A 24,732-nucleotide genomic window follows, 5' to 3' on the forward strand; every position below is an offset into this window, starting at 1 on the left:
CACCCCACACAGAGTCTCACACGCCCCACACAGAGTCTCACACGCCCCACACAGAGTCTCACACGCCCCACACAGAGTGTCACACACCCCACACAGAGTCACTCACACCCCACACAGAGTCACACACCCCACACAGAGTCACTCACACCCCACACAGAGTCACACACCCCACACAGTCACACACGCCCCACACAGAGTCACACACCCCACACAAAGTCACACACGCCCCACACAAAGTCTCACACACCCCACACAGAGTCACACACCCCACACAGACTCACACACCCCACACAGAGTCACTCACACCCCACACAGAGTCACACACCCCACACAGAGTCACTCACACCCCACACAGAGTCACTCACACCCCACACAGACTCACACACACCCCACACAGAGTCACACACCCCACACAGAGTCACTCACACCCCATACAGAGTCTCACACGCCCCACACAGAGTCACACACCCCACACAGAGTCACACACCCCATACAGAGTCACTCACACCCCACACAGAGTCTCACACGCCCCACACAGAGTCACACACCCCACACAGAGTCACTCACACCCCATACAGAGTCACTCACACCCCACACAAAGTCTCACACACCCCACACAGAGTCACACACCCCACACAGAGTCTCACACGCCCCACACAGAGTCACACACCCCACACAGAGTCACTCACACCCCATACAGAGTCACTCACACCCCACACAAAGTCTCACACACCCCACACAGAGTCACACACCCCACACAGAGTCACACACCCCACACAGAGTCACTCACACCCCACACATAGTCACTCACACCCCATACAGAGTCACTCACACCCCACACAGAGTCACTCACACCCCATACAGAGTCACTCACACCCCACACAGAGTCTCACACGCCCCACACAGAGTCACACACCCCACACAGAGTCACTCACACCCCACACAGAGTCACTCACACCCCACACAGACTCACACACACCCCACACAGAGTCACACATGTCCCACACAGAGTCACACACCCCACACAGTAACACACGCCCCACACAGAGTCTCACACGCCCCACACAGAGTCACACACGCCCCACACAGAGTCACACATGCCCCACACAGAGTCACTCACGCCCCACACAGAGTCACACACCCCACACAGAGTCACACACACCCCACACAGTCACACACGCCCCACACAGAGTCACACACCCCACACAGAGTCTCACACGCCCCACACAGTCTCACATGCCCCACACAGTCTCACACGCCCCACACAGAGTCACTCACGCCCCACACAGAGTCACACACCCCACACAGAGTCACACACACCCCACACAGTCACACATGCCCCACACAGAGTCACACACCCCACACAGAGTCTCACACGCCCCACACAGAGTCTCACACGCCCCACACAGAGTCTCACACACCCCACACAGAGTCTCACATGCCCCACACAGAGTCTCACACACCCCACACAGAGTCACACACCCCACACAGAGTCACTCACACCCCACACAGAGTCACTCACACCCCACACAGACTCACACACACCCCACACAGAGTCACACACCCCACACAGTCACACACGCCCCACACAGAGTCTCACACGCCCCACACAGAGTCTCACATGCCCCACACAGAGTCACACACGCCCCACACAGAGTCACTCACGCCCCACACAGAGTCACACACCCCACACAGAGTCACACACACCCCACACAGTCACACACGCCCCACACAGAGTCACACACCCCACACAGAGTCTCACACGCCCCACACAGAGTCTCACACGCCCCACACAGAGTGTCACACACCCCACACAGAGTCTCACACGCCCCACACAGAGTCACTCACGCCCCACACAGAGTCACACACCCCACACAGAGTCACTCACACCCCACACAGAGTCACTCACACCCCACACAGAGTCACTCACACCCCACACAGACTCACCCACACCCCACACAGAGTCACACACCCCACACAGTCACACACGCCCCACACAGAGTCACACACCCCACACAGAGTCTCACACGCCCCACACAGAGTCTCACACGCCCCACACAGAGTCTCACACGCCCCACACAGAGTGTCACACACCCCACACAGAGTCTCACACGCCCCACACAGAGTCACTCACGCCCCACACAGAGTCACACACCCCACACAGAGTCACTCACACCCCACACAGAGTCACTCACACCCCACACAGAGTCACTCACACCCCACACAGACTCACACACACCCCACACAGAGTCACACACCCCACACAGTCACACACGCCCCACACAGAGTCACACACGCCCCACACAGAGTCACACACGCCCCACACAGAGTCACTCACGCCCCACACAGAGTCACACACCCCACACAGAGTCACACACCCCACACAGAGTCACACACCCCACACAGAGTCTCACACGCCCCACACAGAGTCTCACACGCCCCACACAGAGTCTCACACGCCCCACACAGAGTCACTCACGCCCCACACAGAGTCACACACCCCACACAGAGTCACACACGCCCCACACAGTCTCACACGCCCCACACAGAGTCACACACCCCACACAGAGTCACACACCCCACACAGAGTCTCACACGCCCCACACAGAGTCTCACACGCCCCACACAGAGTCACTCACGCCCCACACAGAGTCACACACCCCACACAGAGTCACACGCCCCACACAGAGTCTCACACGCCCCACACAGAGTCACACACGCCCCACACAGAGTCACACACCCCACACAGACTCACACACCCCACACAGAGTCACACACCCCACACAGAGTCACACACGCCCCACACAGAGTCACACACCCCACACAGAATCACACATGCCCCACACAGAGTCACACACCCCACACAGAGTCACACACGCCCCACACAGAGTCACACACCCCACACAGAGTCACACACACCCCACACAGACTCACACACCCCACACAGAGTCACACACCCCACACAGACTCACACACCCCACACAGAGTCACACACCCCACACAGACTCACACACCCCACACAGAGTCACACACCCCACACAGACTCACACACCCCACACAGACTCACACACCCCACACAGACTCACACGCCCCACACAGAGTCTCACACGCCCCACACAGAGTCACTCACGCCCCACACAGAGTCACTCACGCCCCACACAGAGTCACTCACACCCCACACAGAGTCACTCACACCCCACACAGAGTCACACACCCCACACAGAATCACACATGCCCCACACAGAGTCACACACCCCACACAGAGTCACACACGCCCCACACAGAGTCACACACCCCACACAGAGTCACACACACCCCACACAGAGTCACACACCCCACACAGAGTCACACACGCCCCACACAGAGTCACACACCCCACACAGAGTCACACACACCCCACACAGACTCACACACCCCACACAGAGTCACACACCCCACACAGACTCACACACCCCACACAGAGTCACACACCCCACACAGACTCACACACCCCACACAGAGTCACACACCCCACACAGACTCACACACCCCACACAGACTCACACACCCCACACAGACTCACACGCCCCACACAGAGTCTCACACGCCCCACACAGAGTCACTCACGCCCCACACAGAGTCACTCACGCCCCACACAGAGTCACTCACACCCCACACAGAGTCACTCACACCCCACACAGACTCACACACACCCCACACAGAGTCACACACCCCACACAGTCACACACGCCCCACACAGAGTCACACACGCCCCACACAGAGTCACACACGCCCCACACAGAGTCACTCACGCCCCACACAGAGTCACACACCCCACACAGAGTCACACACGCCCCACACAGAGTCTCACATGCCCCACACAGAGTCACACACCCCACACAGAGTCACACACCCCACACAGAGTCTCACACGCCCCACACAGAGTCTCACACGCCCCACACAGAGTCACTCACGCCCCACACAGAGTCACATACCCCACACAGAGTCACACACGCCCCACACAGTCTCACACGCCCCACACAGAGTCACACACCCCACACAGAGTCACACACCCCACACAGAGTCTCACACGCCCCACACAGAGTCACTCACGCCCCACACAGAGTCACACACCCCACACAGAGTCACACACGCCCCACACAGAGTCTCACACGCCCCACACAGAGTCACACACGCCCCACACAGAGTCACTCACGCCCCACACAGAGTCACACACCCCACACAGAGTCACACACCCCCCACACAGAGTCACACACCCCACACAGAGTCACACACACCCCACACAGAGTCACACACCCCACACAGAGTCACACGCCCCACACAGAGTCACACACGCCCCACACAGAGTCACACACGCCCCACACAGAGTCACACACGCCACACAGACTCACACACCCCACACAGAGTCACACACCCCACACAGAGTCACACGCCCCACACAGAGTCACACACCCCACACAGAGTCACACATGCCCCACACAGAGTCACACACCCCACACAGAGTCACACACGCCCCACACAGAGTCACACACCCCACACAGAGTCACACACACCCCACACAGTCACACATGCCCCACACAGTCTCACACGCCCCACACAGAGTCACACACCCCACACAGAGTCACACACCCCACACAGAGTCACTCACACCCCACACAGACTCACACACACCCCACACAGAGTCACACACCCCACACAGAGTCACACATGTCCCACACAGAGTCACACACCCCACACAGTAACACACGCCCCACACAGAGTCTCACACGCCCCACACAGAGTCACACACGCCCCACACAGAGTCACACATGCCCCACACAGAGTCACTCACGCCCCACACAGAGTCACACACCCCACACAGAGTCACACACACCCCACACAGTCACACACGCCCCACACAGAGTCACACACCCCACACAGAGTCTCACACGCCCCACACAGTCTCACATGCCCCACACAGTCTCACACGCCCCACACAGAGTCACTCACGCCCCACACAGAGTCACACACCCCACACAGAGTCACACACACCCCACACAGTCACACATGCCCCACACAGAGTCACACACCCCACACAGAGTCTCACACGCCCCACACAGAGTCTCACACGCCCCACACAGAGTCTCACACACCCCACACAGAGTCTCACATGCCCCACACAGAGTCTCACACACCCCACACAGAGTCACACACCCCACACAGAGTCACTCACACCCCACACAGAGTCACTCACACCCCACACAGACTCACACACACCCCACACAGAGTCACACACCCCACACAGTCACACATGCCCCACACAGAGTCTCACACGCCCCACACAGAGTCTCACACGCCCCACACAGAGTCACACACGCCCCACACAGAGTCACTCACGCCCCACACAGAGTCACTCACGCCCCACACAGAGTCACACACCCCACACAGAGTCACACACACCCCACACAGTCACACACGCCCCACACAGAGTCACACACCCCACACAGAGTCTCACACGCCCCACACAGAGTCTCACATGCCCCACACAGAGTCTCACACGCCCCACACAGAGTGTCACACACCCCACACAGAGTCTCACACGCCCCACACAGAGTCACTCACGCCCCACACAGAGTCACACACCCCACACAGAGTCACTCACACCCCACACAGAGTCACTCACACCCCACACAGACTCACCCACACCCCACACAGAGTCACACACCCCACACAGTCACACACGCCCCACACAGAGTCACACACCCCACACAGAGTCTCACACGCCCCACACAGAGTCTCACACGCCCCACACAGAGTCTCACACGCCCCACACAGAGTGTCACACACCCCACACAGAGTCACTCACACCCCACACAGAGTCACACACCCCACACAGAGTCACTCACACCCCACACAGAGTCACACACCCCACACAGTCACACACGCCCCACACAGAGTCACACACCCCACACAAAGTCACACACGCCCCACACAAAGTCTCACACACCCCACACAGAGTCACACACCCCACACAGACTCACACACCCCACACAGAGTCACTCACACCCCACACAGAGTCACACACCCCACACAGAGTCACTCACACCCCACACAGAGTCACTCACACCCCACACAGACTCACACACACCCCACACAGAGTCACACACCCCACACAGAGTCACTCACACCCCATACAGAGTCTCACACGCCCCACACAGAGTCACACACCCCACACAGAGTCACACACCCCATACAGAGTCACTCACACCCCACACAGAGTCTCACACGCCCCACACAGAGTCACACACCCCACACAGAGTCACTCACACCCCATACAGAGTCACTCACACCCCACACAAAGTCTCACACACCCCACACAGAGTCACACACCCCACACAGAGTCTCACACGCCCCACACAGAGTCACACACCCCACACAGAGTCACTCACACCCCATACAGAGTCACTCACACCCCACACAAAGTCTCACACACCCCACACAGAGTCACACACCCCACACAGAGTCACACACCCCACACAGAGTCACTCACACCCCACACATAGTCACTCACACCCCATACAGAGTCACTCACACCCCACACAGAGTCACTCACACCCCATACAGAGTCACTCACACCCCACACAGAGTCTCACACGCCCCACACAGAGTCACACACCCCACACAGAGTCACTCACACCCCACACAGAGTCACTCACACCCCACACAGACTCACACACACCCCACACAGAGTCACACATGTCCCACACAGAGTCACACACCCCACACAGTAACACACGCCCCACACAGAGTCTCACACGCCCCACACAGAGTCACACACGCCCCACACAGAGTCACACATGCCCCACACAGAGTCACTCACGCCCCACACAGAGTCACACACCCCACACAGAGTCACACACACCCCACACAGTCACACACGCCCCACACAGAGTCACACACCCCACACAGAGTCTCACACGCCCCACACAGTCTCACATGCCCCACACAGTCTCACACGCCCCACACAGAGTCACTCACGCCCCACACAGAGTCACACACCCCACACAGAGTCACACACACCCCACACAGTCACACATGCCCCACACAGAGTCACACACCCCACACAGAGTCTCACACGCCCCACACAGAGTCTCACACGCCCCACACAGAGTCTCACACACCCCACACAGAGTCTCACATGCCCCACACAGAGTCTCACACACCCCACACAGAGTCACACACCCCACACAGAGTCACTCACACCCCACACAGAGTCACTCACACCCCACACAGACTCACACACACCCCACACAGAGTCACACACCCCACACAGTCACACACGCCCCACACAGAGTCTCACACGCCCCACACAGAGTCTCACATGCCCCACACAGAGTCACACACGCCCCACACAGAGTCACTCACGCCCCACACAGAGTCACACACCCCACACAGAGTCACACACACCCCACACAGTCACACACGCCCCACACAGAGTCACACACCCCACACAGAGTCTCACACGCCCCACACAGAGTCTCACACGCCCCACACAGAGTGTCACACACCCCACACAGAGTCTCACACGCCCCACACAGAGTCACTCACGCCCCACACAGAGTCACACACCCCACACAGAGTCACTCACACCCCACACAGAGTCACTCACACCCCACACAGAGTCACTCACACCCCACACAGACTCACCCACACCCCACACAGAGTCACACACCCCACACAGTCACACACGCCCCACACAGAGTCACACACCCCACACAGAGTCTCACACGCCCCACACAGAGTCTCACACGCCCCACACAGAGTCTCACACGCCCCACACAGAGTGTCACACACCCCACACAGAGTCTCACACGCCCCACACAGAGTCACTCACGCCCCACACAGAGTCACACACCCCACACAGAGTCACTCACACCCCACACAGAGTCACTCACACCCCACACAGAGTCACTCACACCCCACACAGACTCACACACACCCCACACAGAGTCACACACCCCACACAGTCACACACGCCCCACACAGAGTCACACACGCCCCACACAGAGTCACACACGCCCCACACAGAGTCACTCACGCCCCACACAGAGTCACACACCCCACACAGAGTCACACACCCCACACAGAGTCACACACCCCACACAGAGTCTCACACGCCCCACACAGAGTCTCACACGCCCCACACAGAGTCTCACACGCCCCACACAGAGTCACTCACGCCCCACACAGAGTCACACACCCCACACAGAGTCACACACGCCCCACACAGTCTCACACGCCCCACACAGAGTCACACACCCCACACAGAGTCACACACCCCACACAGAGTCTCACACGCCCCACACAGAGTCTCACACGCCCCACACAGAGTCACTCACGCCCCACACAGAGTCACACACCCCACACAGAGTCACACGCCCCACACAGAGTCTCACACGCCCCACACAGAGTCACACACGCCCCACACAGAGTCACACACCCCACACAGACTCACACACCCCACACAGAGTCACACACCCCACACAGAGTCACACACGCCCCACACAGAGTCACACACCCCACACAGAATCACACATGCCCCACACAGAGTCACACACCCCACACAGAGTCACACACGCCCCACACAGAGTCACACACCCCACACAGAGTCACACACACCCCACACAGACTCACACACCCCACACAGAGTCACACACCCCACACAGACTCACACACCCCACACAGAGTCACACACCCCACACAGACTCACACACCCCACACAGAGTCACACACCCCACACAGACTCACACACCCCACACAGACTCACACACCCCACACAGACTCACACGCCCCACACAGAGTCTCACACGCCCCACACAGAGTCACTCACGCCCCACACAGAGTCACTCACGCCCCACACAGAGTCACTCACACCCCACACAGAGTCACTCACACCCCACACAGAGTCACTCACACCCCACACAGACTCACACACACCCCACACAGAGTCACACACCCCACACAGTCACACACGCCCCACACAGAGTCACACACGCCCCACACAGAGTCACACACGCCCCACACAGAGTCACTCACGCCCCACACAGAGTCACACACCCCACACAGAGTCACACACGCCCCACACAGAGTCTCACATGCCCCACACAGAGTCACACACCCCACACAGAGTCACACACCCCACACAGAGTCTCACACGCCCCACACAGAGTCTCACACGCCCCACACAGAGTCTCACACGCCCCACACAGAGTCACTCACGCCCCACACAGAGTCACATACCCCACACAGAGTCACACACGCCCCACACAGTCTCACACGCCCCACACAGAGTCACACACCCCACACAGAGTCACACACCCCACACAGAGTCTCACACGCCCCACACAGAGTCACTCACGCCCCACACAGAGTCACACACCCCACACAGAGTCACACACGCCCCACACAGAGTCTCACACGCCCCACACAGAGTCACACACGCCCCACACAGAGTCACTCACGCCCCACACAGAGTCACACACCCCACACAGAGTCACACACCCCACACAGAGTCACTCACACCCCACACAGAGTCACACACCCCACACAGAGTCACACACACCCCACACAGAGTCACACACCCCACACAGAGTCACACGCCCCACACAGAGTCACACACGCCCCACACAGAGTCACACACGCCCCACACAGAGTCACACACGCCACACAGACTCACACACCCCACACAGAGTCACACACCCCACACAGAGTCACACGCCCCACACAGAGTCACACACCCCACACAGAGTCACACATGCCCCACACAGAGTCACACACCCCACACAGAGTCACACACGCCCCACACAGAGTCACACACCCCACACAGAGTCACACACACCCCACACAGACTCACACACCCCACACAGAGTCACACACCCCACACAGACTCACACACCCCACACAGAGTCACACACCCCACACAGACTCACACACCCCACACAGACTCACACACCCCACACAGAGTCACACACCCCACACAGACTCACACGCCCCACACAGAGTCTCACACGCCCCACACAGAGTCACACACGCCCCACACAGAGTCACTCACGCCCCACACAGAGTCACACACACCCCACACAGAGTCACACATGCCCCACACAGAGTCACTCACGCCCCACACAGACTCACACGCCCCACACAGAGTCTCACACCCACATAGAGTCACTCACACCCCACACAGAGTCTCACACCCACATAGAGTCACACGCCCCACACAAATTAAACCAGTGATCAATGTAATAATTACAACTCGCTCTATTCATGCAGCAATATATTGCCATCGTCTCATGCACATATCATCATAATTGTCTTTTTACGTTCATTTTTTTAAAATCCTCTCTTGCCTTTATGGTACAGTCCAAAACTATTTCCTTCTTTAGTCCTTATTTTCTATCCCTATTTTTTTTGCATTCATTTAAAGGTGAGTGTTTGAGTTTATTGACAAACTTCACCTTCTGCTCAAAAAAACATATAACTCTGAATTTTCTGAATTTCTGAAGTGTAAACTGGACTCGGGTGATCTTAATAATCTGAAAATCCACTGAAGCAGCTGCATAACTGACTCTGAAGACCAGGAACTTTCCTCAAATACTGTAAATAACTTTTGGATAGCATAAAGAGACCACAACAATTAATACTGTTTGTTCAGTGTGTCCATGGTGCAGTCTGAATAAAACACCATAGTGACACAATGGGATTGGGATATGCATAATGATTACATTTAAAATGGTAGAATAAACCCAGTCTCGGTATTTTATCATGGGCTTTATCATGTGATTTGGGAAGCTTCACCTCATCATCCGGCGTTTTCGGCGTGTCTGAAGCTGAGGTTCGCTTTGAGCCGTGATGGGAAACTGTGGCTGCTGATGGCGAGCTGAAGAATCACACGTGGCCTGTTGGAGCATCCCGAGAACCAGCTCTTTTTCTGAAACACACACACATCAAATCATGACTAATCAGCATAGGTTATGAATATACTGTTTGTTAAAGTTGCCAAATAAGTTCAGTAATTGCATTGGAATTTAAGTTAATTTAAATATTTAGGTATTTAAATGCATTTGAATAACATTAATTATGTTTATAATTAGCATGAATTTTATGCTACCATCAAATGAGAAAACATTTACATTCAAATTACATAAATCATGGAGCTGAAAACTGGCCATTAGTATGAAGAAATCAAACACACAGGCTTTTTCTGGTATTTGGGAATTCGTACATCATCACATTTACTATTTGAATTACTAGTTGTGCCGTGAGGGCTTTCTGGTGATTTAGCTGTGATTATGCTAGCAAGTGGTTAAAACTGTAGTCCTACTGTGCTCTAGTGACTGGACACATTTCCTACATCAAACAAAAGCTCATCTGAATAAGGCTTTAGTCTGATTAACTTTCAATCTGACTGACCTACAGCATGTCCGGTGTTTTTATCTCATGTTCGTGTGTCAGGCTGTGATTAGTGATTAAACCCTAATCCCCTAATATGTTCACATTCATGTTGGATATCAGGATCAAAGTTATATCACGCATATAACACACTCTCATCTCTCTCTTTATCCTGCCACACCGCAGCAGCTCAATCAAATCGAATATATATATATATTTTTATGAATTCTCACCTTGGTCTCCAGCCAGAAGAAGCCACTGCTGGACCAGAGACAGTGAGTCCGTCTGCAGGATCTGACACAACAGCTCCAACACCTACGAAATAATACATTTTCAGCACTCACACTGAAATCATGTTTCTTAGAAAATTGCTGTTTACTTTTCAGAAAGCAGTCAATAATTCTGACAGAAGGTTTTTCCAGGAATTGAAGGACTTACTTTAAGATAACATGGCTGCAACAAATCAATAAAAACAATGTCAGCTGTAACATTTTAACATTGTGGAGTGCTTGTTATTTCTTTTTTTAGACGAGCGTAATTGAATTGTGATTAGATGTGACGTGGAAATAAAAGCTCAGTGACACACAAATGCTGTTAGATGTGATCAAAAGAAGAAAAGCAGATAAAATGTGTAATTATCAGTAAAGAATTAGACAGTATTATATCCCTGGACATTCTTTCTTTCAGATTTATGCCAATCTTGGACTTTGTGGATTTCAGTTTGTGGAGGTTGTAGTGCTGTAAGTCGTAGGAGGATTGCATTTTCATCTGTTTTAGATATTTTTATTTATTTTGTTTAGAATATGTTTTAGGGGCGGCACGGTGGTGTAGTGGTTAGCGCTGTCGCCTCACAGCAAGAAGGTCCTGGGTTCGAGCCCCGTGGCCGGCGAGGGCCTTTCTGTGCGGAGTTTGCATGTTCTCCCCGTGTCCGCGTGGGTTTCCTCCGGGTGCTCCGGTTTCCCCCACAGTCCAAAGACATGCAGGTTAGGTTAACTGGTGACTCTAAATTGAGCGTAGGTGTGAATGTGAGTGTGAATGGTTGTCTGTGTCTATGTGTCAGCCCTGTGATGACCTGGCGACTTGTCCAGGGTGAACCCCGCCTTTCACCCGTAGTCAGCTGGGATAGGATCCAGCTTGCCTGCGACCCTGTAGAACAGGATAAAGCAGCTACAGATAATGAGATGAGATGAGAATATGTTTTAAAGTCACAGTCAGTTAATATTTTGTGCTTAAAGTTTTGACATTACCTCAAAATTATTTTCCAGATTTAATTATATTAATGTGAAGCCATCAAAATTGTTCAGGGTCATCAGTTCAGGTACTTAATTAAGACTGTTTCATGACTAATAGTTCATTCTTTGATTGAAAATCAGATGTGGTTTCATATTGCACATTACTTAAAAAAACAAAAAGAAAAAAAAACCTGCCGGAGGTGTGTGTAGGGATGAAAATGTTCTAAAACTCTTTCATTCACTGGTCAGAAATACAGTGATGAAAAGAAAAACTGAACAAATGTTTACCAGGTGTGTGCAGAAATCATCAGGTTCAGGATTGTTCAGATGTATTTTGGTGTATTCGGGTGTGTTCCAGTGTGTGTTTTGGGTGTGTTCAGGTGTGTGCTGGTGTGTGGAGGTGTTCACAGTTGTGTTCAAGTGTGTTTGAGTGTGTTCTCAGGTATATTCAGGTGTGTTCAGGTGTGCTTGAGTGTGTTCTCAGGTGTGTTCAGGTGTGTTTGAGTGTGTTCTCAGGTATGTTCAGGTATGTTTAGGTCTGTTTGAGTGTGTTCTCAGGTATGTTCAGGTGTGTTTAGGTCTGTTTGAGTGTGTTCTCAGGTATGTTCAGGTGTGTTCAGGTACGTTTGAGTGTGTTCTCAGGTATGTTCAGGTGTGTTCAGGTGTGCTTGAGTGTGTTCTCAGGTATGTTCAGGTATGTTTAGGTGCGTTTGAGTGTGTTCTCAGGTATGTTCAGGTGTGTTCAGGTGTGTTTGAGTGTGTTCAGGTGTGTTTGAGTGTGTTCAGGTGTGTTTGAGTGTGTTCTCAGGTATGTTCAGGTGTGTTCAGGTGTGTTTGAGTGTGTTCTCAGGTATGTTCAGGTGCGTTTGAGTGTGTTCTCAGGTATGTTCAGGTGTGTTCAGGTGTGTTTGAGTGTGTTCTCAGGTATGTTCAGGTGTGTTCAGGTGTGTTTGAGTGTGTTCTCAGGTATGTTCAGGTGTGTTCAGGTGTGTTTGAGTGTGTTCTCAGGTATGTTCAGGTGTGTTTGAGTGTGTTCTCAGGTGTGTTCAGGTGTGTTTGAGTGTGTTCTCAGGTATGTTCAGGTGTGTTTGAGTGTGTTCTCAGGTGTGTTCAGGTGTGTTTGAGTGTGTTCTCAGGTATGTTCAGGTGTGTTCAGGTGTGTTTGAGTGTGTTCTCAGGTATATTCAGGTGTGTTCAGGTGTGCTTGAGTGTGTTCTCAGGTGTGTTCAGGTGTGTTTGAGTGTGTTCTCAGGTATGTTCAGGTATGTTTAGGTCTGTTTGAGTGTGTTCTCAGGTATGTTCAGGTGTGTTTAGGTCTGTTTGAGTGTGTTCTCAGGTATGTTCAGGTGTGTTCAGGTACGTTTGAGTGTGTTCTCAGGTATGTTCAGGTGTGTTCAGGTGTGCTTGAGTGTGTTCTCAGGTATGTTCAGGTATGTTTAGGTGCGTTTGAGTGTGTTCTCAGGTATGTTCAGGTGTGTTCAGGTGTGTTTGAGTGTGTTCAGGTGTGTTTGAGTGTGTTCTCAGGTATGTTCAGGTGTGTTCAGGTGTGTTTGAGTGTGTTCTCAGGTATGTTCAGGTGTGTTCAGGTGTGTTTGAGTGTGTTCTCAGGTATGTTCAGGTGCGTTTGAGTGTGTTCTCAGGTATGTTCAGGTGTGTTCAGGTGTGTTTGAGTGTGTTCTCAGGTATGTTCAGGTGTGTTCAGGTGTGTTTGAGTGTGTTCTCAGGTATGTTCAGGTGTGTTCAGGTGTGTTTGAGTGTGTTCTCAGGTATGTTCAGGTGTGTTTGAGTGTGTTCTCAGGTGTGTTCAGGTGTGTTTGAGTGTGTTCTCAGGTATGTTCAGGTGTGTTTGAGTGTGTTCTCAGGTGTGTTCAGGTATGTTTGAGTGTGTTCTCAGGTATGTTCAGGTGTGTTCAGGTGTGTTTGAGTGTGTTCTCAGGTGTGTTTGAGTGTGTTCTCAGGTATGTTCAGGCATGTTCAGGTGTGTTTGAGTGTGTTCTCAGGTATGTTCAGGTGTGTTTGAGTGTGTTCTCAGGTATGTTCAGGTGTGTTTGAGTGTGTTCTCAGGTATGTTCAGGTGTGTTTGAGTGTGTTCTCAGGTATGTTCAGGTGTGTTTGAGTGTGTTCTCAGGTATGTTCAGGTGTGTTCAGGTGCGTTTGAGTGTGTTCTCAGGTATGTTCAGGTATGTTCAGGTGCGTTTGAGTGTGTTCTCAGGTATGTTCAGGTGTGTTTGAGTGTGTTCTCAGGTGTGTTCAGGTGTGTTTGAGTGTGTTCTCAGGTATGTTCAGGTGTGTTTGAGTGTGTTCTCAGGTATGTTCAGGTGTGTTTGAGTGTGTTCTCAGGTATGTTCAGGTGTGTTTGAGTGTGTTCTCAGGTATGTTCAGGTGTGTTCAGGTGCGTTTGAGTGTGTTCTCAGGTATGTTCAGGTATGTTCAGGTGCGTTTGAGTGTGTTCTCAGGTATGTTCAGGTGTGTTTGAGTGTGTTCTCAGGTATGTTCAGGTGTGTTTGAGTGTGTTCTCAGGTATGTTCAGGTGTGTTTGAGTGTGTTCTCAGGTATGTTCAGGTGTGTTTGAGTGTGTTCTCAGGTATGTTCAGGTGTGTTTGAGTGTGTTCTCAGGTATGTTCAGGTGTGTTCAGGTGCGTTTGAGTGTGTTCTCAGGTATGTTCAGGTATGTTCAGGTGCGTTTGAGTGTGTTCTCAGGTATGTTCAGGTATGTTCAGGTGTGTGAGTGTATTCTCAGGTGTGTTCAGGTGTGTTTGAGTGTGTTCTCAGGTATGTTCAGGTATGTTCAGGTGTGTTTGAGTGTGTTCTCAGGTATGTTCAGGTATGTTCAGGTGCGTTTGAGTGTGTTCTCAGGTATGTTCAGGTATGTTCAGGTGTGTTTGAGTGTGTTCTCAGGTATGTTCAGGTGTGTTCAGGTATGTGCAATTGTGCTCAGGTGTGTGGGAGTGTGTTTAGGTATGTGCAGGTGTGTGCAGGTGTGTTCGAGTGTGTTCAGGTCTGTCCGGGCGTGTTCGTGTGTGTTGAGGTGTGTGTAGGTCTGGGATGTTACCCTGAGTTCCTGCCCCTCCAGGCTGATGGTTCCTGGTTGTATATGTGAAGCCTGAGGTCTGTAAGTTCCTGGACGTGCGTTTGCAGTGTGGAAGTCACGGCATTTGGTTCTCCAGGATGTTGGAGGAATGATTCGACCCGTTTCAGATGAGTACTGGGTCTTCCTGCGTATCGGCTCCTCCTCTTTGATGATCTACACAAACACACATTCATCTGAAACTGAGGAATCACAGGGAAACAGACCCCCAGGAGTCAGAGCACTCAGCTGTGCAATACTGTAATGTTTCTGTACTGATGTGACTCTCGAAGTTCTGGGAAGGGGCCGGGGGGGCAGGGGGGGCCAGTGCCCCCTGCAGAGGGAGTCACCTCTGAAATCATTATTATGTAAGTTGTATGATTACTTTTGTGATCATGAAGCACTCAAAAAAAGTCACGTTTTCTAGTTGGACCGATTAGGGCAGCGGCCCAAGTCTCTGGACCAGAAGAAGATTTTTCCCATTAAGGTCGGCTGGAAGGAAGTGTGTCAAACTGTGATTGAATCTCGAAAAATAAGAAGCAAGACAGCTAGACAGAGATAGCCACAAAGAAGAAAGAGTCACTGACTGTCTGCTCTCGTCTGAAGATCTCGCTCATGATTCAGGAAGCGTTTTAGTGGATAGAGTGGGGGGTGGGTTGAACCAGCTCATGGTTGTCCTTCACCTTGCAAAAGATAACAGCAATCAGACCTCATTTGATCAGCCAGTTTTTGTAGCCCATCTACCAAAGGTGACTCAATTTCACCCTAATTAATCTTCTGCTGCAGGTTGAATAAAGCTATACAGACATGTAATGATGCTTCATGATGTTCAGACAAGCCATAGCCATGGATACCACACTCCATCAATGGGAATATGGCTGAGTACCTTGCTTGGGTTTGTTATTTCCAACTGGACCCAATGGGAGTCTCCAAAAAACAACCGGGTTCTTGAGGTGTCCTCAGGAAGGATGAGCTCCAGGTAGACCAGAAGGTACCACCATCGCAAGATTCCATTTCAGAAGCTATTCGACTGCCATTCCTGTGCCTTTATAGTACTCTAGATGGTGGAAGTAGAACAGCTTGGGAAGCGTGAAGGAACAAATCAACCTCCAACCTCCACAAGTTGGTCATCCCAGGATGTCCATGGATTCTTCAGTAGAAATAAATGTATAGCATTTAAGCTCCTGTTGAGACCCTTGAGTGATGATGTACGCCCAAAACCCCATTACCAGTTTGACATCACCATGTTATTATTGACCTCAACATCATTTCCTGTCTCTTCTGTTTCTGAGGAGGCCATGCAGAACAGAGATTGATGTTTGAGAAGTTCATGATTTTGGCTAAGTGGACCAGCCATCCAAAATAAAAAGGAAAAAAAACAACAACAATAATAACAACAAGGCACCTTAGAGACTCTGGAATATTAATCTTGAAATCATGACAGGTTACAGCAGTGGAGCAAAATATTCCACTTCATTACCATCAGTATTTTCAGAGAATCAGTTCTCCTGCATGGTAACGTGCCTTCTTCAGATTCTTTCATCTCTCTCCATGTACCTGACTGGATAAACATTAATACTGAGGTGTGTGATGGATTTTTTTTTTTTTTAATCCCAATCCCATCTGCTCCAGAAGGAATTTTGACTGAATCCATTTATTCCATTCTGGCAGTTATTTTTTTCCTTCATATCTTCCCACAAAATGACATTAAAATTATAAGAATTTGGAGCTGTTTTTATTTTCCTGTTTTGTTGCCTCCATGTCATTGTCTGGGACTTACAAATACTTACTCTCTGACCACTTTAATAGGAACTTGTTGTTGGTTCTAAGATCCCTGTTCTTGGCTGTAGGAGTGGAACCCAGTGTGTTCTTCTGTTCTGCTGTTGCATGCTGAGATGCTTTTCTGCTCACCACGGTTGTAAAGAGTGATTATATGAGTTACTATATCCTTCCTGGCAAAAAAAGCTCGACCCAATCTGTCCATTTCCCTCTGACCCTCTCTTATCAACAAGGCGTTTGTTTCCACCCACAGAACTGTCGCTCACTCACTCAGTGTTTTTTGTTTTCTGCACCATTCTGTGTAAACTCTAGAGACTGTTGTGTGTGAAAACCCCAGGAGGAGATCAGCAGTTTCTGAAATACTCAAACCTCACACTCATCTGGCTCAAACCAACACCCATACCACAGTGAAAGAAAGTCACACTGTGAGATCACAGTGTTTCCCATTCTGATGTTTGAACATTGTGAACATTAACTGAACATTAACTGATGCAATGCTGTCGAGGGATTGACTGATTCGAGAACTGCATCAAACAGCAGGTGGATGTCGGGCTGTTCCTAATAAAGTGTACTCTGGTGAATGTACTCCGCTTTACTTCATTTATTTTTCAGACAATTAATACAGACTGGGGCGGCACGGTGGTGTAGTGGTTAGCGCTGTCGCCTCACAGCAAGAAGGTCCGGGTTCGAGCCCCGTGGCCGGCGAGGGCCTTTCTGTGCAGAGTTTGCATGTTCTCCCCGTGTCCGCGTGGGTTTCCTCCGGGTGCTCCGGTTTCCCCCACAGTCCAAAGACATGCAGGTTAGGTTAACTGGTGACTCTAAATTGAGCGTAGGTGTGAATGTGAGTGTGAATGGTTGTCTGTGTCTATGTGTCAGCCCTGTGATGACCTGGCGACTTGTCCAGGGTGTACCCCACCTTTCACCCGTAGTCAGCTGGGATAGGCTCCAGCTCGCCTGCGACCCTGTAGGACAGGATAAAGCGGCTACAGATAATGAGATGAGAATGAGATAATACAGACTGAATTCATGCACTCGTTAAAGTCATGTCTGTTCCTCTACCTTGTGTTTGCTGGGAGCTGCAGCTGAAAGATTGACTTTGGTTGCCAGGTCCTTCAGTTCCTCTCGCCATGCTTCAGAAATCAGAGCTGTGGACGAGAAGAAGACAAGCAATTCATTTAACCACACCCCCTAGAATGACCTCATCAATCTGTTAATGAGTAAATGTTTTATTATTATGCTGTTGTTTATGTTAAATTTAAATGTCACAAGCTACTCTGTTTTACAGCTTCGTTTTGATCCTCCTCTGGTTATTTCCTTAGACAAAGCTTTAGTTGTCGGAGATTTTAATATTCACTTCGATAACCCAGAAGACCCTTTGAAAACAGTGTTTGTGTCCATTTTAGATTCAGTCGGGATTAATCAGAATGTCATAGGAGTTTTATCAATGATCTCCCAGAGTTATCAACTTTGATTGGGTCACTGTCAGCCCCTGCAGAACTTGATCAGGCAACTGAATGCTTAGAGTCAACATTCCACCAGACTTTAAATAATGTAGCTCCTCTTAAAAGGAAAATGGTCAGAGACAAAAAAATTAGCACCCTGGTATAATGATGACACTCGCACATTAAAACAGGCCACTCGAAAACTGGAACTTAAATGGCATCAAACAAAATTGGTAGCGTTCAGATTAGCGTGGAAAGAGAGCTTCCCGAAGTATAGAAAAGCTCTTAGTGCTGCGAGATCAACATATCTCTCCTCCCTAATAGAAGATAACAAAAATAATCCTAGATTCCTATTTAATACTGTAGCAAAATTAACCAGGAATAAGTCCACTATAGACACATGCACACCTGCAGTATGTAGTAGCAACGACTTCATGAATTTTTTAATGACAAAATTGAGAATATCCGACAAAAAATTCAAACTACTAATTTAAGGTCAGACAATGTAAGTGACCCTGTCGTTAACAATATAACTGTATCAGATCGGCAATTAGAATGTTTTACTCCCCTTAGAGAAACTGAATTACTTTCATTAATCTCGGCATCAAAAGCCTCAACTTGCGTACTAGATCCCTTACCTACACGTCTATTCAAATAGATAATACCTGAAGTAATTGAACCGCTTCTAAAAATAATAAATTCTTCTCTTACGATTGGCTATGTACCCAAATCCTTTAAACTAGCAGTTATCAAACCCCTGATTAAAAAACCTGACCTTGATCCCTGTCAGCTGTCCAATTATCGGCCAATATCAAACCTCCCCTTTATCTCCAAGATCCTTGAAAAAGCTGTAGCACAGCAGTTATGCTCAAATGTATCAGTCAGGATTTAGACCTCATCATAGCACAGAGACAGCTCTGGTTAAAGTAATAAATGACCTACTGTTGGCGTCTGATCAGGGCTGTGTCTCGCTACTTGTGTTGCTTGACCTTAGTGCAGCATTTGATACCATTGATCATTCCATTCTTCTGGATAGACTAGAAAATGTTGTGGGAGTTAAGGGAATGGCCCTCTCCTGGCTCAGGTCTTATCTAACTGATCGTTATCAGTATGTTGATGTAAATGGTGATGTTTCTAGACGTACTGAGGTAAAGTTTGGTGTTCCACAAGGTTCTGTCTTGGGTCCACTGTTTTTTTCTCTATATATGTTCCCTCTGGGTGATATTATTAGTAAACATTGTATTAGTTTCCACTGTTATGCTGATGACACACAGTTGTATGTTTCTGCAAAACCTGATGAGAGACACCAGCTTTATAGAATTGAGGAATGTGTTAAGGACATTAGACACTGGATGCTTATTAACTTCCTTCTGCTTAACTCTGACAAGACTGAAGTACTTGTACTTGGACCACATGCAGCTAGAAGTAAGTTTTCTGATTACACAGTAACTCTGGATGGCCTTTCTGTTTCTTCACGTGCAGCAGTAAAAGACCTCGGAGTGATTATTGACCCCAGTCTTTCATTCGAAACTCACATTGATAACATCACCCGGATAGCTTTCTTTCATCTCAGAAATATTGCTAAGATAAGAAATTTAATGTCATTGCATGATGCAGAAAAACTAGTCCATGCTTTCGTTACCTCCAGGTTGGATTATTGTAATGCCTTACTGTCTGGATGTTCCAATAAGTGCATAAACAAGCTCCAGTTAGTTCAAAATGCCGCAGCAAGAGTCCTTACTAGAACTAGAAAATATGACCACATCACGCCTGTCTTATCCACACTACATTGGCTCCCAATCAAATTTCATATTGATTTATAAAGTACTACTATTGACCTTTAAAGCACTGAATGGTCTCACACCACAGTACCTGAGTGAACTTCTGGTCCTCTATGACCCGCCACGCCTACTTAGATCAAAAGGTGCAGGCTATCTGCTGGTACCTCGTATAGTGAAGGCTACATCAGGGGGCGGAGCCTTTTCTTACAAAGCCCCACAGTTATGGAACAGCCTTCCAAGTAATGTTCGGGAATCAGACACAGTCCCAGCGTTTAAGTCTCGGCTGAAAACATATCTGTTTAGTCAAGCCTTGTGTTAATGGTGTTTATGAGGTAAAGGTGTAGATCTGGAGGATCCTCAGACAGAGTGTTTTGGTAAACTGGGATGTATGGATGCTGTCAGTCCCCACTCGCTCGCTCACTCGAGTTTGTTGACGGTGTAGTGGCTGCTGCTTTATGTCCCGGGGCCCCTCATGCCTGTGTTACCTTCTGGCTCTCCCCTTTTACTTATGCTGTCATAGTTAGTTGCCGGAGTCCCTGCTTGTATTCAGTGCAATCTGTGGTTGGTAGAAGAGAGCAACTGGACTTGCTTGAAAAGTCTTGAAGACGTTTCGCCTCTCGTCCGAAAGGCATCCTCAGTTCTGTCTATCTCTGTTCAGTGATGGTCATTCCAGGTTGACAAAAATGAACGATCCTCTCTGGCTAAGATGTCTGCCAGTTTTCTGGAAGTCCTCTCATACTCCCGCACTAGTCGAAGGGAACTCATCCCAAAGTGCGTAGAAACATATGTTTCTATGCACTTTGGGATGAGTTCCCTTCGACTAGTGCGGGAGTTCCCTTCGACTTCCCTGTTTGTATACAGGGAGAAAAGCAGAAGAGAAAGAACGCAGCCTTGGGGGAATCCGGTGCTGATTGTCTGAGTGTTGGAGACATGCTTCCCCAACCTCACTTGCTGCTTCCTGTCCGTCAGGAAATCAGTGATCCACCTGCAGGTGGGGTCAGGCACATTTAGCTGGGACAGCTTGTCCTGTAGCAGAGCTGGAATGATGGTATTGAACGCAGAGCTGAAGTCCACACACAGGATCCTGGCATAGGTTCCTGGGGAATCCAGGTGCTGGAGAATAAAATGGAGGGCCGTGTTGATGGCATCATCCACAGATTTAGAGAAGGTGAATAAAATAGAGGATAAACAGTGAAGTCTGGAAAGATCAGTGCGGAGAAGTGTTTTTATTTATCGTTGTGTACAAATGAGTAGAATTCAGTGTGTAAATAATAAATACTGGTGTGGTCTGTGGTGTGATGAAATAGAGTTCCCGTTAATAAGTTGATTATTTTCCTAAAACAGCACATCCCTGAATGTTTTATTCCTCTTACACCACAGTTTAATTGATTGCTGACGCTGGAGACTCCTTCCATAAATGTTAAATAAGCATCTCATTACAGTACAGAACATGTGTTTAATCTGTTGACTGTAGTGGAGCGTCCGCCATCCGTACACGTCCATGTGAACGAGCTGTTACTATAGAAACAATAGTGTATTAGACAAGTGTGTTAATACAGTACAGACCTGCTGTTAGAGTAAATAAACACTGCATCAGTGCTTTAATGGAGGTGTTCATCTCTCACCTTCTCCCTGCTTGGCCCCGTCAGCTCGGGTGTAGGTGATGTTATATGGTAGCGAGGTGGGTGTGTGTTTCGCTCCGGAGGACACTGGACCCCTGATCAGTGGATGTGGGAAGAGGGGAGTGTTACTGTACCAATCATCATTCACAATACACACCGGACTTCCATTCAGACCTGCAGCCGGGATTATAAACACATCAGGTGACATTACACTGAGATCTCTCGCTCTCTCTCTCGCTCTCTCTCACACACACACACACACACACACACACACACACTTTTCTTTATTATTGATTTTATATATTCTATGTATTTTTAGTTTATATTTCTTTTTCTTGAATTTTTAAACTTTTCTTTCTTCCTTTCTTCTGTGTGTGTGTGTGTGTGTGTGTGTGTTAGCTGTGAGAATAATGTTTTTAAAGGTCACACACTGAACTGAAGCTGACAACTGCTGTAACATGAACACACTTTTTAAACTTGTGTAATAAGGTCAGCTGGTATCTCTCACACACACACACACACACACACACACACACACACACACACACACAGAGTATGTGTATTCATAGAACAACAAATCCATTGTGTCAGCACCTGTTAAACCAAAACAGACCGGTTTCTACAACAGTGTGTGTGTGTGTGTGATATTTAACACAAAGAAACACACAGACTAGCCCAATGTAAGGCATGCTAACACATTCTGGGACACTTGGGCACTTAGGATACGAACACACACACACACACACACACACACACACACACACACACACACACACACACACACACACACACTTTAATCCCCAACAGTGGAGAGGAAACATAAGTGGAACTCATCTCTGCTACAGAATCCCAACACCCGGGTAGAAACCTGGTGTGACTTTTGTTTCCATGCTGAACTTCACTTCACGCCAAGCAGAAGATCCTCAGCACTTCATCTCTGTAACGTGAGAGGAACACATCTTTCTCCTGACTATACAACCTGCTCCATAGTGTTGGAGTCAAGACCACCTAAACTGAGCCCAAGTCAAGACCGAGACCAGAGTGTATCGAGACCAAGACTGAGGCCAAGGCAGGGTGAGATCGGGTCAAGACCAGGACCAGACCAGTGCGTGTGAAGGGGGTGGGGGAGGGGTGACTGCTGTTAACAGGAAGTAAAATTTCAAATTAGCACCGAGTCATGTTATTGGTTTCATTTGAAGCAGGAAAGTTCACATCCAATCACAGTAACGATGTTCACAAATAAATCAGACAATGCACAGGCAGTTTAGTGAAATCCACACAGCTGTGGTCTCGACTGGTCTTGAAATAAAATACAGAGTCCTCTACATCTGAGACCGAGACGAGACTGAGAAAAAATGCGTGCGATTCCGAGACGAGACAGAGACCTTCAAAAAGTGGTCCTGAGACCAGACTCGAGTTCTACATCACCACTGCTCCACCTGCACTCGCTGCTCCTCCATGTACAGTATCCCCCGTACGGGTCTCTGCTCCTCTGGAGGTCAAAGCGCAGCCATTAATGGGTTGTTTTTGTTTGTCATTTTGTCAACTTACTAAAATTCATCTTCCTGAGGTGAGATCTGGACACCAACTCTTCACTTTTAACATCTGTTCTTCAACTTCTACCCTTTAGCCTTTAACAGTTGCCTTTAGGCGTCCATTTTAACCGAGTCTGGAGTAAACAGGATTAAGGGGACTTGAAGGGGCAGTTGATGAGTAAACTGAAGCTTACCAGAGATGTGTCTGACTCTGTTAGGGTGAGGGTTGTGTCTGGAGAAAAACGAGTGATGGCTGAGAGCGCCGAAGCGAGCGCTGCTGCTGGTGCTCACTCTCGGGCTTAATTTCTTCAGATCGGACATGAAGGATGCAGGGCTTTTACTCTTCAAGGCTTCCTGGTCATCTCTCTCTTGTCCCTCACTCAACTCCATGACCTCCCTGAGGAGACAAACAACAACAACAACAACAACAATGAATCATTAATGTAACGGCTGCTCAGATTGTGGATTTTCTGGTTCGGTTCTGTTGGACTTGACTACAAAATTTGACACTATTGAAAATAGGTTATTACCATAAGTGGAGCTTTTTCAGAGAGGAAAAAAAAAGGAAAGTGTTCCTTAATGTTCTCTTCGAGTGTAAATCACACCCATGATTATGATTGGCTTATTTCCATGCTAATGACACACAACTATGATTATAATTTCAGCAGCACAGTTATGGAAAATGGAGACAGCTATGGAGATAAAAAACTGAATCCAAAATTCTGACAAACAGAAGTAGAAGTTTGGCACCAAATCTTCATGAAATAAAGATGTTTCCTGATTTCAAACAAAAAGCTGCACTTAAAGATTTTGGTGTGTTGATTTATTAATACATTCATCTGGACAA

General features: G+C 49.4%; 1 protein-coding gene across 1 annotated transcript in view; it reads right to left on the reverse strand.

Annotated features, from left to right (window-relative positions):
* Positions 1-24,460, reverse strand: part of tbata (thymus, brain and testes associated) — a 34,771-nt gene extending 10,311 nt beyond the window's left edge. The window contains exons 1-7 of the mRNA XM_060938700.1: positions 24,416-24,460; positions 24,080-24,282; positions 22,354-22,524; positions 18,565-18,650; positions 15,712-15,903; positions 11,661-11,742; positions 10,834-10,966 (exon numbers count right to left, since the gene is read on the reverse strand). Of these exons, the coding sequence (XP_060794683.1) occupies positions 10,834-10,966; positions 11,661-11,742; positions 15,712-15,903; positions 18,565-18,650; positions 22,354-22,524; positions 24,080-24,275 (860 nt within the window). The 5' untranslated portion in view covers positions 24,276-24,282; positions 24,416-24,460. The remainder of the gene's footprint in view (positions 1-10,833; positions 10,967-11,660; positions 11,743-15,711; positions 15,904-18,564; positions 18,651-22,353; positions 22,525-24,079; positions 24,283-24,415) is intronic.
* Between the last annotated feature and the right edge of the window lie 272 nt (positions 24,461-24,732).

This window comes from Neoarius graeffei, chromosome 14 (genome assembly GCF_027579695.1).
Source record: "Neoarius graeffei isolate fNeoGra1 chromosome 14, fNeoGra1.pri, whole genome shotgun sequence".
In the NCBI taxonomy this organism is placed as follows: domain Eukaryota; kingdom Metazoa; phylum Chordata; class Actinopteri; order Siluriformes; family Ariidae; genus Neoarius; species Neoarius graeffei.